We start from the raw sequence: 17,538 nt of genomic DNA, 5'->3' as shown, positions 1-17,538 counted from the left end.
GGATAGAAAAATATATAGAAAGAAAAATAGATAGATAGCTAGATAGACAGAAAAATTGATGCAAAGAAAAATAGATGGATAGAAAAATACATGGATAGAAAATTATGTAGATAGAAAAATAGATAGCTCGATAGATAGAAAAATATATAGATAGAAAAATAGATAGATAGTAAAATAGATAGAAAGTAAAATAGATAGAAAAATATATAGATAGAAAAATTGATAGAAAAATACAGACAGAAAAATGGATAGAAAAATAGATAGGTAGCTAGATAGATAGAAAAATAGATGGAAAGAAAAATAGATGGATAGAAAAATAGATGGATAGAAAAATAGATGGATAGGAAAATATATAGATAGAAAAATAGATAGCTCGATAGATAGAAAAATAGATAGAAAAATATATAGATAGAAAAATATATAGATAGAAAAATTGATAGAAAAATAAATAGATGGAAAGAAAAATAGATAGATGGAAAGAAAAATAGAACGGATAGAAAAATAGATGGATTGAAAAATAGATAGATAGCTCGATAGATAGAAAAATAGAAAATAGATGGAAAAATTGATAGAAAAATACAGACAGAAAAATAGATAGATGTAAAAAATAGATAGTAAAATATATAGTAAAATAGATAGAAAAATAGATAGCTTGATAGAAAAATATATAGATAGAAAAATATATAGATAGTAAAATAGATAGTAAAATAGAAAAATTGATAGAAAAATACAGACAGAAAAATAGATGGATAGATTAATAGATGGATAGAAAAATAGATAGAAAAATAGATCGAAAAATATAGAAAAATAGATAGAAAAATAGATAGTAAAATAGATAGATAGAAAAATAGATCAATTTATTCAAAGATAGATAGATACTGTAGTTAGAAAAATAGGTATTATATGGGTGGACCCAGTGTGAGTTTTGTGTTCTGTTACGGATTCGTCACTTCCGTCTTTGTGGTTTTCATCTACTTGAAGCATTTTTAGTTTCAGGTACAATTATTGTTACGGTTTCGGTGTGACATGGAGATAACTGTCTTCAAAGGTAAAAATAGTGTTTCAGAAGTTAAACGAAATGGGTGAAGAAGAAACCGGAAGAAGAAGAAGAGGCGGGCGATAGGATCGAGAGAGATCGGAGGAGGAAAAGGGCTTATCTTCTTCGTGGTGGCAAGCGGATCTTGTGCACCTTGGTCACGAGCGAATGTTGGTTGCCCCTGGAAAGGGATTCCTGTGACAGAGTCGTTATTGCTGTTGCAAATAAACCTGCGTGACGAGTTTTGGTTCCGAGAGTGCATCATCGTGGGAGAGCAAGCTGACGCCTCCATTATCGGCCGGTCCGCCATTTCACCTCGCGCCAGTCCTTCGCCCGGTTCCACGTGTGTGTCGTGGGATTTCTCACGACTACAGGAGGAGCTACAGGAGTTTTCCCATGGCTACAGGAGGAGCTACAGGAGGAGCGACCTCACCCTGGGAACCGCTGAGTGTTCATGTCAACTTCATGTCGGGTGAACGGAAGGTTTGAGTTTCCATTCACCTTTTGAGTGAACCATTACCGGACCGACTTTGGCCCGACCTCTCACCAAGCGGCTCTTTTGCAGCTTTGACTGTCTACCGACCTGGGTTCAGGTCTCAGTATGACCTTTTCGCGTGATCGCCAAAGCGGGGATCGACTTTGGCCTTGTGTCGTGACACCGTGACTTTGGGGAATGTTACAGTTTGCTCACGTTAGAGTGCTGTGAGTTATTTATTAAGGAAATATTGGTGGTACCATCATAGGAATTGTATGGTTTATGATGTGCAAGTGAGAGTTTCCTTGTACTTGCGTTAAGTGTTATTATTGTGCGAGTTTGAATACAATCATTGGTTTTGTATCAATTGCTTGGTGTGGTTCTAACACATCTTTCTGCCATGACTCCTTTCGAGGCTCGGAGGTACACCGTGGCTGGGGGTTGGGGAGGAGCACGTAACAGAAATTGGGGGCTCGTCTGGGAGAGAATTCCCAAACATTCCCCAAATTCCCAAATTTGGAATTTTCTAACATTCCCAAATTTGCATTTCTGAAAATTTGGAATTTTTTGTGTGAAGGTTAACAGGTGCTAACTAATAGTCACAATGGTTCTTGAAGTAGAAAAGTTTGTGACGTCCCCTAACGAGGCACAGTTCCAGGCGTTAAAAAGATCGGAACTTATGATATTGGCCAAATACTATAACTTGGAGGTCCGAGTTAGTATGAAGAAAGCAGAGATTCAGACATTTGTGGTAGAATCCCTAGTGGGACAAGGAACATGGGAAGAGGTAGCCTTGGATTGGTTACCAGAGGAAAAAGGAAATATGAAGCTCCGGAAACTGGAGATGCAACTGCAGAGCCAGGAAAGGTTAAAGGAGTTGGAATGGAAAGCACAAAAGGAAAGAGCAGCGGAAAGAGCATAGGAAAGGAAAGCAGAAAAGGAACTCGAGGAGAGAAGAGCAGAGGAAAGAGCAGAAGAAAGGAGAGCCGAAAGGGAGTTAAAGGAACGGGACATGGAGTATCAGAGGGAACTTAAACTCAAGGAGCTTGAATTACTGGGGGAACGGAGAGAAGTAGTATCCATGCCGGCTAGTTCGACAACCAGTCAGAACTCTTGGGATGTTGGTACGCATTTGAGGCTGGTTCCACTCTTTAATGAAAAGGAGGTAGCCAAGTTCTTTTTACACTTTGAGAAGGTGGCTCAAATGTTAAAATGGCCTGTGGGGTCATGGACTATGTTAGTACAAAGTGTTCTGGTGGGTAAAGCTCAAGATATCTATTTGGCTTTACCGATTGACCAATGTGCAGATTATGAGATAGTGAAGAAAGCCATTCTCAAAGCCTATGATTTGGTCCCTGAAGCTTACTGACAAAAATTTAGGAATGCCAGGAAGAGGGAGAGTGAGACACATGTGGAGTTTTCCAGAGTGAAGCAAACTATGTTTGATAAGTGGTGTGACTCGAAGGAGATTGGGGAAGACTTCCACCCTTTACAACAACAACAACAACAACATGCATTTTAAGGCCATTTTCCCTGCTAGAGCGGGGGTTAGCCTTGCGGTCCCCATGACAATCTTCTCCATTTTGCCCTATTTTCTGCATCTCTCCTTGTTAACCCCCTTGCCCGCATTTCTTCTTCCACCATCTTTAGCCAAGTCTTTCTCGGTCTTCCCCGTCCTCTACTTCCTTCTACATTAACTTCCATCACTCTTCTCAACCAGTCACTTTCATCCTTCCTCAATACATGACCAAACCATCTCAACCTGTTCCTCTTCACAGCATCAATCACAGGCAATATTCCCATCATCTTTTGCAATTCATCATTTGTCTACCTCTCTCTCAACGATACTCTGCACATCCATCGAACCATTCGCATTTCCACCCTTTCCAGCCTTCGTTGCTGCTCTACGTTCATTACCCATGTCTCACTCCCATAAATCATAACACTTCTCACACATGCAGCATACACCTTTCCCTTCAGCTTCAGCGACACTCTCCTCCTCATCAGCACGCCACTCAGTTCCCGAAACTTCGTCCATGCACATCTCACTCGAGCAACCGTTGCCGAGTCTGATCCACCTTCTCCATTCAGCATGTCTCCGAGGTAGCAAAATGTTTTCACACCTTCCAGCTTCACGCCGTCTCCAACATCCAACTCAACATTTCCTCCATCTGCAGCTCCCTCTGTGCACACCTTACATTTGAATGTAGCTGCCACACTGGTAAATGACCCTCTCAGACCACTACATTTTTGATGAACCCACTCAGCACACATTGTACATTGAATGGAGTTCACTCCGACACCCTTCCTGCACACAGCACACGGCCACTTCCCAGTTCTTTCCACCTCACCACATGCTTTACCACTTGCCATCACCTTCGTCTTTCCGATATTCACCTTCAGACCTTTTGTCTCCATACATTCCTTCCACTTGTTCATCTTTTCCTTCAGTCCATCCATACTTTCCGCAATCAACACCAGATCATCTGCATACAACAACTCCCACGGTAAACCCTCCTTTACGTTCTGAGCCAGCACCTCCATCACAGCTACAAATAGTAGTGGACTTAGTACCGACCCCTGACGCACTCCCACCTTCACCTCAAACTCACCACTGTTCCCGTCCTTCGTCCTTACAGCTGTGCGCGCTCTTTTGTACATTGCCATCACTACTCTGATCAACCATTCCTCCACTCCTAACTTCCTCAATGCCCATTTCAATACTTTGCGTGGAACCCCATCGAATGCTTTCTCCAGATCAACAAACCCAAAAAACAACTTCTTCCTCTTATCCATGTACTTCTCCTGCAACTGCCTCACAATGAAAAGCGCATCTGTCGTTCCTCTTCCTGGCATAAATCCAAACTGCATTTCGTCGATCTTCACTTTCTTCCTTATCCTCCTCTCCAACACACTTTCCAATACCTTCATTCCATGCTCCAATAACTTTATCGCTCGGTACGAGCCACACTCCAGAGGGTCACCTTTCCCCTTGTATAGAGGGACGAGGATACTCAGTTCCCAAGCCACTGGAATGCGGCCTTCTTTCACCACCAGATGACAGATCTCTGTCATTCTCTTCACACCCCAACTTCCTGCTGCGTTCAACATATCTCCCACAACTCCCGTCGGCCCTCCCGCTTTTCCACTCTTCATTGCTTTTATCACTTCCTCAACTTCCTTCTCAGTTATCTTCTCTGCCGGTCCTAAAACTGGGTTACTCTCTATGTTGCCATCGCATTCATTCTCTGTATTCAACAGCATTTCCATATATCTTTTCCATCTTCCTTTAATTCCATCTGGGTCGACAACGATTTGTCCCACTTCATCCTTCAAGCAACTCACCCCCATCACATCACACCTCTCTTTCGCTATGTGCTTTGCAATCCTGAATACTGCTTTCTGACCCTCTTCCAAATCCAAGCGTTCTCCGAACATTTTCCTACATGCCTCCTGCGCCTTTGCTACCTCTTTCTTTGCAGCCTTCCTGGCTGCCTTATAACTTTCATGCTCTGCTGTTTCTGCTCCCGTACCCTTCGCCTTCTGCCACTCTTTGAACTTCTTCCTCTTCTCGTCAATCCTCTTTCCAACTTCAACATCCCACCACCATGTTTCCGAGTGCCTCGGTGGCCCTTTTGTCCATCCACATACCTCACCAACGGCTCCCAACAGACTAGCTTTCATTGACATCCAACCACTTTCAAGCTCAACCACATCATCCTCTACCCTACTCAGCCTCTCTTTTAATGCCTCCCTTACTGTCACCTCTTTCAACCTCCACACCTTCATTCTCGGTTGGTACTTCACCCGCCGAGCTCTCCTGGCACCTTTCACCCTTATGTCGCAGACAACCAAGTGGTGCTGTGAAACAGCCTCCTCCCCCGGGATCACCTTTGTGTCCCGGAGGTGCCCCCTATCTCGCCTACGCACCATCAGGTAGTCAACTGTTGTCGTCGACCCACCTGACGTGTATGTAACAAGCTTATTGTCCTCTTTCTGGAACTGAGTATTACAAATCAACAAATCAGCTCCATCAGCAAACTCCAAAATCCTTTCACCTTCTCCATTTCTCACACCATATCTGTAACCCCCATGAACTCCCTCAAAACCATCCATACTCCTTCCCACATGTCCATTCAGGTCTCCTCCCACCACAACAACTTCCTCATCTTTCACGTTTTCCTTCAGCTTCTCTATTGCACACCAGAACTTGTCCTTCTCTTCATCGCTTCGACCAACCTGCGGAGCATATCCCGAGATGACGTTCACCAAGAGCTTTCCAACCATCATTTTCACCATCATCAACCTATCACTCACTCTAGTCACACTCACCACACTGTCTACAAACTCCTCAGAAAACAGGACACCAACACCATTCACGCCCTCCGGGCACCCTTACCACACAAACTTGTATTTCTGTCCCTGCCTACCCTTCACCATTCTCACACCACTTCCCTTCCATCTCGTCTCTTGCACACAACATATGTCCACTCTTCTTCTGACCAATACTTCCACCACTTCTCCTGATCTCCCTGTCATTGTCCCTACATTCCATGTCCCAAACCTCAGAAACCGATCTCCACTTCGGGCTGCACCCTGCCCATATGTACTTGTAATTGTCATGGTTCTCTTTTTGAGGCAATGTTTTTTATGGCCGGATGCCCTTCCTGACGCCAACCCTCTTAGTCGTCTCTTACGACACGCAGGGATACAGTGTACCTATTCTGACCAGGGTACACACTGGGAAACGTTTAAAACATGGAAATTCTGGGGGGGGGGGGGGGGGGGGGGGGGCGTCGGCATCACGGCTGCGGTTTAAACATATTCCAACAATATCCAAACAGAACCATGAAAACCATGAAAAAACAATCCGGGAAAAGTCTCCAAGCGAGAACGTGGATTTGAGAAAGAAGGAGCAAAGGCGGAAGAAAACGAGATACAGGGGGCGGGGCACAAGCCGAGACGAGGAGGAGAGCGAACAAGCACGTGTCCGGGAGGAGAGAAAGAATCAATATCGAATTCTTTGTCTCGGGAGGTGAGGTGAGGGGGAGAAAACAAAATAAAAGAAACAAGCAATACAGCGAAGGAAATAACCCAAACCGACAAAACACCGAAGGGGGGAGGGAAGCCCCAAGTCACCAGGCCGCGCACGAGGTATGACCCAGAAAACGATTAATTACACACAAGTTTGCACGAACCACAAACCAACACCAACTAGAAACACACAATAACACGTACACAGCAAAATAACCAGTGGAAATTTGACAAAGACAAGAATGGGAAAACACTCAAACTTCGATGCCGTGGAGAGCTGGAAGCACGCCTCACTCGCCCGAGGAACTGTATATATATATGTATATATACAGTTATATATTCGATGCCACCCTTTATGACAACTGATATTGGTGGAGGAATTTAAACTGTGTGTCCACGTGGACATTAAAGTGCATCTGGATGAAAAAAGGTACCGGAGTTGTGTGAGGCAGCAACAGTGGCAGATGACTGCCTTGACACACAGGATGGGGATCCCCAAGCCTAACTTCCCGCCTCGAGTTAGCCAGGGGAGGTACATTAAATCAGGTTCGGAGAATAAATTTTCATGGAGGTGGCTGAGAGAGGACTATAGGGAAAATCTGATACCACAACCTTTAGGGATCAGAAGACTGCAGGTCCAAGGCATACCTATCTTCTGGGGGGGCCGAGGCAGACCACGGGTTTTTCCTCTGGGCCTACTTGCGCTTTTTGCCAGAAACCTGGGCATTTGATGTCCCAATGTTATGCCCTGAAAAGGAAAAATCAGGATCGGAGTCAGCCTAGTGCAACTCCAAATGCGTTGGCCAATGCGAGAAATTGTCCTTGGAGGACAGTGACTTGTGAAGGTTCCCTTGCCAAACTTACGGCATCACAGAACGACCTTGTCCAAGAGGGTTACAAACCTTTTATTTCCGAGGGGTTTGTGTCAATGGATGGGGACTTAAGTAACCAGAGACCTGTTAGTGTTAGGGTATTGAGGGACAAAGGAGCACATCAATCTTTGATGCTTGAGGGCATTTTGCCATTGTCGGAGAAGATGGCAACTGGGGTTAGTGTTCTCTTACAGGGGGTTGGTGGCTATGTTAAAGCTCCTCTTCATGTAATCCATTTAAAGTGTGATTTTGTGTCAGGACCGGTCACTGTGGGGTTACAAGCCACTCTTCCTGTAGAGGGAATTTCTTTTATTATCGGGAATGATTTGGCCGGTGGTTGAGTTTCCGGTAATCCGATGTTGGTTGAAAAGCCCAGTATGGAAAATAACACAGCACAGTTAGAGCAGGAGAGTCCGGGTATCTTTCCATCCTGTGCAGTGACTCGTGCTTTGGGTAGGAAGTGCTTGGAAGAGAAGGAGAAGGAGAAGGAAGGTGATGTGGATTTGGGTTCCATAGAGATATTAGAGGAAAAGTCTGGAAGAGACGATAGGAAAGGGAGTGACATCAAGGAACCTAAGGAAAAGGTGGCATCTGGACCAAAAGAGAAAATGGAGTGTCCGTCGGAGACATTTGGGAACGAAGCTGAACAAACGGTGCTTGTCCAAAAGAGACTTGTTGAAGAGCAACACAGAGATTCGGAGCTCCGGAGTTTGATTGGAAAAGCCATTACAGAGGAAGAGGCTATGAAGGTACCTGTTGGTTACTTCATGAAAGGGGAAATACTCATGAGAAAATGGAGACCACCGGAGGTGCCAGCAAATGATGAGTGGAAAGTTCATGACCAAATTGTTGTGCCACAGCCGTACCGGAAGGAGATATTGAGTTTGGCACATGAGACACCTTGGGCCGGGCACCTTGGAGTGAACAAGACATGTGACAGAATTTTGGTACATTTTTTCTGGCTAGGATTGTGACGTGATGTGGCGGAGTTCTGTAAATCTTGCCATTCTTGCCAGCTGGTGGGAAAACCTAATCAGAAAGTCCCTTCTGTGCCTTTAAAACCAATTCCAGCTTTTGAAGAGCCATTCAGCCGAGTCATTATTGACTGTGTCGGCCCTGTACCTAAAACTTAGGCTGGACATCAGTATCTGCTGACCATCATGTGCGCTTCCACTAGGTTCCCAGAAGCGGTGCCTCTTAGGAAAATTACTGCGGCAGTTATTGCGAAGGCCTTGATTAAATTTTTCACTCTGGTTGGCCGACCTAAGGTCATCCAGTCTGATCAGGGTTCCAATTTCATGTCAACGCTTTTTCAGCAAGTGGTACACTTGTTGGGAGTGGAGCAAGTAAGGTCAAGTACTTACCATCCCGAGAGCCAAGGGGCCTTGGAAAGGTTTCACCAGACATTGAAGAATATGATCAGAACGTACTGTTTTGAATGTGACAAGGATTGGGATGAGGGAATACCCTTATTGCTGTTTGCTACGAGGGAATCTGTTCAGGAGTCATTGGGATTCAGTCCTTTTGAACTTGTGTTTGGACACGCAGTTCGAGGACCATTGAAATTGGTGAAAGAACAGTGGCTACAGGAGGAGTCGCAGTCAACAGTGGTAGAGTATGTGTCAACGGTTAGGCACAGATTGGCTAAGGCTTGTGAAGTTGCGAGAGGAAACTTGAAAGTGACACAGGATAAAATGAAAGTGAGACATGACAAGAATTCTCAGATAATAAATTTCAGTCCTGAGGACCGGGTGTTAGTGTTGCTTCCTGTTCCAGGTCAGCCTCTACAGGCTAGGTATTTTGGTCCCTATGCAATCGAAAGGAGGGTTAATGAAACACATTATGTGGTGACGACTCCTGACCGACGGAAAAAGCAGCAGCAATGTCATGTCAACCGACTGAAGAAATATTATGAGAGGAAGCCTTTGGGAAAAATGGTTCCTGTCTCACCTGTCGTGCCTGTAGTCGGGGTGCAAGATAATCCAGAGTTTGAGGCCAGTGTGAAGTTTGATAACATTGACGACCAGGCTTGTCCCAGATTGACGAACACGGACGTGTTGAGTAATTTAGACAATAAATTAGGTCATTTGACGAGGGAACAACAAGGACAACTATCCAGCCTAATTTTTGAGTTTGCACATTTGTTCACAGATGTACTTGGTCGTACCGATCTGATATGACATGATATTGAAGTGGGGGAGGCCATTCCCATGAAACAACACCCCTACCGGATGAACGCTGTTAAGATAGAGTATCTTCAGACGGAGGTTCAGTTTATGTTGGAGAATGACATCATCGAACCAAGCAGCAGTGAATGGAGCTAACCATGTGTGTTGGTTCCGAAACCCAATGCCAGTTTTCGCTATTGTACGGATTTAAAACAGGTTAATGCAGTAACCAAGACCGACTCATATCCTACCCCGAGGATTGATGACTGTATTGACAGAATAGGCCCAGCTAAATTTGTAGCTAAATTTGACTTGCTGAAAGGGTATTGGCAGATTCCTCTTACTGATCGAGCCGAGGAAATCTCGGCTTTCGTCACGCCAAATGGGTTGTATCAGTCCAAGGTTCTTCCCTTTGGATTGAAAAACGGGCCTGCTACATTTCAACGGCTGATTAATAAGCTTATTGCAGACCTTGAGGGGGTAGAGGCTTATCTGGATGATGTCATCATCCACACCATGACCATGGAAGATCATCTTAAACAAATTCATGCATTTTTCAAGAAACTGACCGAGGCAGGGTTGATCATCAACTTATCTAAGAGTGAGTTTGTAAAAGCACAGGTGGTGTTCCTCGGCCATGTAGTAGGTCAGGGTCAGGTGCAACCAGTGACAGCCAAGATAGAAGCCATTGATCGCTTCCAAGTTCCAAATGGGAAGAAGGAGCTTATGAGATTCTTGGGTATGTCCCGGCGGTTCTGCAGGAATTTTTCTGACGTGGTAGCCCCTTTAACGAATTTGCTGAGGAAAGAGACCAAGTTTGTTTGGGATGACAAATGCCAGGCTGCCTTTGCCCACGTCAAAGCGATATTAATGAGCTCTCCTGTCCTAGCAGCGCCGGATTTTCAAAAACCTTTCAAGTTGGCCATTGATGCAAGTAATGTGGGGGCTGGGGCAGTTCTATTACAGGAGGGTGATGGCGTGGATCACCCAGTGTGCTACTATTCGAAAAGGTTTAACAAACATCAGGAAAATTATGCCACTGTGGAAAAAGAGACCCTTGCTCTCCTGTTAGCTCTACAGCATTATGACGTGTATCTGGGAACTACGACCTTTCCTGTAAGAGTCTTCACTGATCACAAGCCCTTAACCTTCATTCAAAAAATGAAAAATATAAATCAGAGGTTGATGAGATGGAGTTTGTCTTTGCAGGAGTTAAACTTGGAAATTAGGCATGTAAAGGGCAGGGACAATGTAGTTGCCGATGCTTTATCCAGAGTGAACCAACTTTGAAAATTCCTGTAGGTTGTTTGGAAGTTTTGTTGCTTTCGTCTGGGGAATATTAGTTATTGTTGCTCACGTGAGTTGATCAGCCATAGGTTGATTGGTAGTTTTTTGGGTGTGAGTTCTACCTTTATTTGTTAAAAAGTGTTTTTGCATGAAAAGAAAGTTTCCACTATGTTCAAACTTTCTTTCTTGAGGGTGGGGAGTGTTACGGATTCGTCACTTCCGTCTTTGTGGTTTTCATCTACTTGAATCATTTTTAGTTTCAGGTACTATTATTGTTACGGTTTCGGTGTGACACGGAGATAACTGTCTTCAAAGGTAAAAATAGTGTTTCAGAAGAAAAACGAAATGGGTGAAGAAGAACCTGGAAGAAGAAGATGAAGAGGCGGGCGATAGGATCGAGAGAGATCGGAGGAGGAAAAGGGCGCATCTGCTTCATGGTGGCGAGTGGATCTTGTGGACCTTGATCACGAGTGAATGTTGGTTTCCCCGGGAAAGGGATTCCCGTGACAGAGTCGTTATTGCTGTTGCAAATAAACCTGCGTGACGGGTTTTGGTTCCGAGAGTGAATCATCGTGGGAGAACAAGCTGACTTTGGCCCTGTGTCGTGACATCATGACTTTGGGGAATGTTCGTTTGCTCACGTTGGAGTACTGTGAGTTATTGATTAAGGAAATATTGGTGGTACCATCATAGGAATTGTATGGTTTATGATGTGCAAGTGAGTTTCCTTGTACTTGCGTTAAGTGTTATTATTGTGTGAGTTTGAATACAATAATTGGTTTTGTATCAATTGCTTGGTGTGGTTCTACCATTGGTCCTTGGGACACACACATAATAACACATCTTTCTGCCGTGACTCCTTTTTAGGCTTGGAGGTACACCGTGGCTTGAGGTTGGCGAAGAGCTCGTAACAGTACGGATGACGTTACTACACGTCATCGACTATACCTATAAATAGATCTTCAATGCGTGGTTGCATTCCCGTACCAAAATGGCAAATTAATCCCGTACCGGGGGCATTTTTATCAAAAAAAAAATCTCGTACTCAAAGGGTTAAATTTTATTTTCCCTTTTATAGTGCATGTGATCAGAAACTTGAATTCCATCGTTATCCCCCACTTTTTGTGAAAAAAACGGGGGGATGTTTTAATCAGCTCCGTCTGTCTGTCCGTCCGTCTTGCTCTAGCCTCAAACGCTTGTGCAGACATTCACCAACTTGGTACTTATGATCACCACATGGCAAGAAGGTGTGAGAGTAGTGTCATTTTTGGACCCACCTCCAGGTATGGGCCAAAAGGTCAAATACCAAAAAATGCAATTATGGGCACATTTTACACATTTTTAATGAAACCCTTATATGCAATCAACATTGAGGGATGCCTGAAATATGCCACGATTTTTTGGGTTTGATCCCCGGTTCATGCCCACAAGGAGCAGGGACTTAGGGAAAACTTTTAACTCAAAATTTGATATTGGGTCCACCTACGTTTTGCCATTTTTCAACTTTTTTGGTGGGAAGCGTGGGGATTTGGATAGCGTGCCATTGACTTCACTCTCTTTGAAATTGCATCAAATGTGGTTGCTTTAAAGCTCAGTTTAAACCCTATAAATATGCAATCTTAGAAAGTTTCAGATCTTTCATTCCAATCTGTGGGTGTTTGACTTGCCATTGAAATGACGTCATGGAAATAAGTATATAGATGATAAATGTGCGAATTCTTGAAATTGATCTCCAAAGTGCTAAAATGCATGGATGGTGACGCCTGATATCGATGGTTTGCGACGGTCGTTTGTTCCCGTCTGATTGTAGAGGAAGGTGTGTCATCACTGTTTGGGCCACCGGCACCAGGCCCGAGCCAGGCGCAAATCGGTTTGTCGGTGGAGCCCATGGTGCAGCTTGCCCAGCAGACGCCAGTCGCCGGTACTGCTGTTTCCAACCTTGACTCTTTCACAGAGGTATTCGGTGATGGCCGACCCCTACCCATGTACCCTCCCAAATTTGAACATCAACAGATGGTGATGAGTACGCATTGTGGTTGGAATGCAAAAGGATGTTTTCATATTTCTGATGTTGAGGGATGAAGTTCTGCTAGTTCGTCAAAAGTGAGCTTCTCAATTTGTACTTTAATCAACCTGAGAGTTAACTTGAATTTGAGAGTAAACCGAACAGCACTTGGTAGAGCACATACCTCCAGGCTGAACAGTTTACATTTTGTATCCCACTGGTAGGCCGGATCTGGATCGGGACCTGAATCAACATCGAATTGGCTTGCTCTCGTCACCCAACCAATGCCTCCACCTAGTTTCATCATAACTCATCCACAACTTTTTGAAACACCATGCTATATATCGTTTTGACTCCATCTCTGGTGAAGAATGACTTGAAAAATAAAACATTATTGTATCCAGATCTGCATCCGGATCTTCACCAAAATCGAATCGAATCTTCCTTATCACACATCCAACGTGCATACCAAGTTTCATCCGAATCCGTCTTCAACTTGTTGAGATATCCTACTATTAGTCCGGCAGCTAAGCTAAATATAGCATAACAATTGTGCATTTTGTGAGGAAAGCACCAAATTTGGCACACTAGTAGACTATCATATTATGAAACGATCTGGATATTGGGCCATCTCAGATTCAGAGATTTGATTTTTGCAAGATTTGCAGATTTTGCAGATTTGCAAGCTGAGATTGCAACGCCAGGGACGGCCGACTCCTTCCTGCGAGCTGCCCACGTCACCCGCACAAGAAGAGCTCATCAAATCACTGCAGCGGCACTGCACATCCTGCAACACCGTGCGTATGAACGCCACTGTATGACATATGCTGATGATGCAGAAGACCTGCCTGAGTTCGAAGACTGGTGTCACCAGAGAGGAGAAGACATTCCCAACTTTCAGTACTGGGCAACTGTGCTGGAACTAGAGATGTTGGTACTGGTCTACGTGCGTTCTCTGCGGCAGGCTTCATTCACGATGTACCTTGATGCCCTGACGGAACTGGTCCCATGGTTCCATGCCTTAGACCACACACACTATGCCAGGTGGGTCCCTGTTCACCTGAGGGACATGGTTGCACTCCCAATGAAGCACCCAGATGTAGCCAGATAATTCAGGGCTGGCAACTTCACTGTACAGAAGACGAAGAAGGTGTTCTCTTCGATCCCAATCGAATCGAAATCTTGCAAAAATCAATCTCTGAATCTGAGATGGCCCAATATCCAGATCTTTTCATAATATGATAGTCCACTAGTGTGCCAAATTTGGTGCTTTCCTCACAAAATGCACAATTGTTATGCTAAGTTGCCCCACTATATACAGTATATCGTTTTTAGCCCTGTCTCTCAACGGTGAAGCATCACTTTAAAAATTCTAGTAGCCGGATTCGGATGTTCACCAAAATCTATTCAATTCGTTCTTGTCACACACTCAATCAGTCCGCCAAATTTAGTCAGAATCCGTCCACAACCTTTTGACAGACAGACAGGAGTAAAAACATAACATCCGGCCACCTTCGGTGGCGGAGGTAACAAACCATATATAAACGGATAATCAAATGCTAAAACTTTGAAATGATCGTCTCACGTGCTGAGTAGGTCCGAACCGTATTAAAATGTGTTCTTGTTTTTGTCTCCTGGCAGTTCACACAGAAAATGCTGGAAAACTTTTTTAATTACGCAGCGTCGTTTGCGGTGACTCAGGCACAGATGGTCTCGAATCCTACGGAAGCATATTTGCCAGCGTCAGTCTTGCAGAAATGGTTGGGCTGAATTTCTTTCTTTTTTTTCTTCTTCTATTTTCCTCTCGGTTCTCCCTGTCCCCCCTCCCCTCGGTAAATTCCTTTCTATCCAGTTGTCATTCGATGACTACAGCTGTCCTCTTGCTGCTTCCCTCCGAATATCTGCCAATCCTAAACTTGTGTCTCTTCTATTCCCAGGTACGAAACATTCCAACGGCGAATGGCATACAATCCTACCTTCTGGAAGTCATAGTACTTTGCTGACCCCACCTCGCCAAGAGATCCCGAATGCTCGCCAAACGTTTTGACATTGGTTTGAACTCTTCGTTCGTCTGTCGCTATTCAGGTTTCTTCTATTCTCGCTTGGCTGCCTGCGCGACACCCTGAAAGCTATCTTAGAGTGTAGTGTGTGCTTCGGTGCAAGAGCTGGTCCATAAGCTTCACAAATGGGCTTGTGCCTCTTTGCCTACTCCTTGGCTTCCAATTACTCACTCTTCCCTTCCTTAATATCCCGTGTAACAAGCTGTAAAAGAATGTGCATGTTAACATGTGTGCTTCAGTTTGGGATGAGGTTGGGGCTCTATCCCACTTGCCTTTTCTGCTTTTCTCCCATTCCCTCGCCATTACTCTCTACGTCTGTGTTTCACCACAATTGGATTGTAGAAACTCATCTGATCTGCTGGTGTGTGTTCCAGCCCATCATTGACTTGATGTATGCATTTCCACTTCCTTATTAAATAAGCTACCTATTTACTCCAGTTTTCATCCTGCCCCCTCCTTCACTACTTGGTATTCCCCAACTGCCCACCTCCCCACCCCAAATGCTAATTTTGTCAATCACGACAGAATGTTGAAAATCCCTTTTTTGATTGAGTTAATACTGAATATAGGCATATCGCTTCTGCTGATGAAAACTCAAACAATGGCTGTTTATTTTACACCCTCCCCACGTCTTCACCCCACCTGAAGAATAACCACAACAAATACACTGACTGGAAATGGGTACAGTCCATGGAGTATTGTTAAAATGCTTTGATTAAAACTATTATTATTCATATTGCTTCAATACCCATGTTAAGGTATGTCTACACATGCAGGGACAGGTGAATAGGCCTGATTGACATTTGTAGCTCATGATGTTGATTTTTTTCTTTCCACTTGTCTCCTTGTGTTGATTTTTTTTTTCATGGCATTTCTTACATTTAGAAGCTTCTATATGAATCTTAGACGCTGTAAAAAAAAAAAATAATCCCCTGTCTTGTGAAGAGCATATTGGATGGCTTTGTCTGCAACGTGTTTCTGTGGCAGCACGTTATTGTGCTGGAGAGAGAGGATTGCAATTGGATGTGTACAACATGGTTTTGCACTTGTAATTAACAAGGAAGGTTTGCCTCTTGGGGATTTTGCCGTTTCTTGTCACTTTTTTGAATCGTGTTCCGTCAACAACTTTTTTTGTTGATCCTTGGTTCAATACACGTAGCTTATAATTTCATTAATTAATTGATTCACGTGCAGCACGTGCCTGCTGGCTTGCATCGTTATTTGGAGTGTGGCTAATGCAGTGCCCCCATCAGCAGGAACTCCGTGCCCTTATTTTAGGGTAGGGATTTGGAAATTATTGACTGTGCTAGTGATAACTGGGCTCTTCTTCATGTAAGACACTGGGATCATTGACGTCTGCTAATCGGTGTTGGCGGCCAAATCCTCTGACCTCAGTCCTTCAGTCCACTCTCCATGTGAAACGGTTCATATCTGGGTTGAGTTTTGAACCCACACGAGACGGCTCAAAGGCGAGATGCGCATGTCTCTCATCTATTCTGCCAGCCATCTATTATATAATGCAAACCGAGGTGTCTTTTCCCACATTCGGCTGTCTCTCGTTTCCGGCAGACACTTCAGGCGCTACGTTTGAAAGCTCCGCACGCAGGCAAAGCTCAACATTCAACTAGAAGAAGAGCATGTTCCCAAACGAGATACATTTTAAATGTATAAAATATAAAGGCAACATGGACGAAGGTTATGTTTTCACCCCTGTCTGTTTGTCTGTCTGTTTCTTTGTCTGTGAGCTGGATATCTCAAAAAATTGTGGACGGATTCAGATGCTACTTAATTGGCAGGTTGGGTGTCTGACCAGGAAGAAATGGTTCGATTTTGGTGACTATCCGGATCCAGATACGTGAATATTTTAATTTTTTCCGTGATTCTTCCCCATTGAGAGATGGTGCCAAAACGATTTAAAGCACTATATTTCAAAAAGTTGTGGACGAATTATGACAAAACTAGGTGGATGAGATGGTTAGGTGACAAGAAGAAGCTGTTTCGCTTTTGCTTCAGGTCTGAATGCAGATCCGGCCTATCAGTGGGATACAAAACAAACTGTTCAAACTGGCGGAGGTATGCTCTCTACTGAGTGCTGTTCTCATTTAACAGTGCATTAATAGATGACCTGATTATCACAATATTGAACAAACAATGTCAGCGATGTTAATAACAATAGCTTAAACTGAAAGTCTTTGAACAAACGGTGCAGTGCAAGGCGATCATTTAATGAAAGAAAAACCTCCATTTAACATTGTGACCTAAAAATAACATTTAATAATGTCGCGCGACTCCCGGTTAACACCAGAAAGTCGCGGATGGACCGAAACGGATTTAATGGAGGTGATAACCAAACACGGATTTTGCTATCTGATGCGGGAGGAAGAAGGAAAATGGAAGGCTGCGGCAAAAGCTTACCTTCAGCGCACTGACGTAGCCCCGGTCCTGTAAGAGGATTAATGAACTTGACAAACACAAATCAGAATGTACAAAAATATAGATAAATTCACGGACCCCGAAACAATGAAACGCGACGGCAATGAAATAAAAGTAACTAATTTGGGATCCCACACACCGACTTCAGAAACAAGACGAGGGAATATG

The 17,538-nt window shown here is 44.0% G+C and overlaps 1 protein-coding gene across 2 annotated transcripts in view; it reads left to right on the top strand.

The window, feature by feature from the left end:
- HIKESHI (heat shock protein nuclear import factor hikeshi) overlaps window positions 1-16,017 on the top strand; it is a 30,261-nt gene extending 14,244 nt beyond the window's left edge. Inside the window, exons 3-5 of one of the 2 annotated variants that reach the window (XM_068110851.2) lie at window positions 12,683-12,828; window positions 14,519-14,637; window positions 14,815-16,017. In XM_068110851.2, the coding sequence (XP_067966952.1) occupies window positions 12,683-12,828; window positions 14,519-14,637; window positions 14,815-14,869 (320 nt within the window). In that variant the 3' untranslated portion in view covers window positions 14,870-16,017. The remainder of the gene's footprint in view (window positions 1-12,682; window positions 12,829-14,518; window positions 14,638-14,814) is intronic. The other variant, XM_068110852.2, reaches the window with a different exon arrangement.
- Window positions 16,018-17,538: the final 1,521 nt, after the last annotated feature.

The sequence above is a fragment of the Myxine glutinosa genome, chromosome 3 (genome assembly GCF_964187855.1).
Source record: "Myxine glutinosa chromosome 3, kmMyxGlut1.1, whole genome shotgun sequence".
Lineage (NCBI taxonomy): Eukaryota > Metazoa > Chordata > Myxini > Myxiniformes > Myxinidae > Myxine > Myxine glutinosa.
Note: the sequence above shows the minus strand (reverse complement) of the source record. Positions and strands in the feature narration are given on the sequence as shown.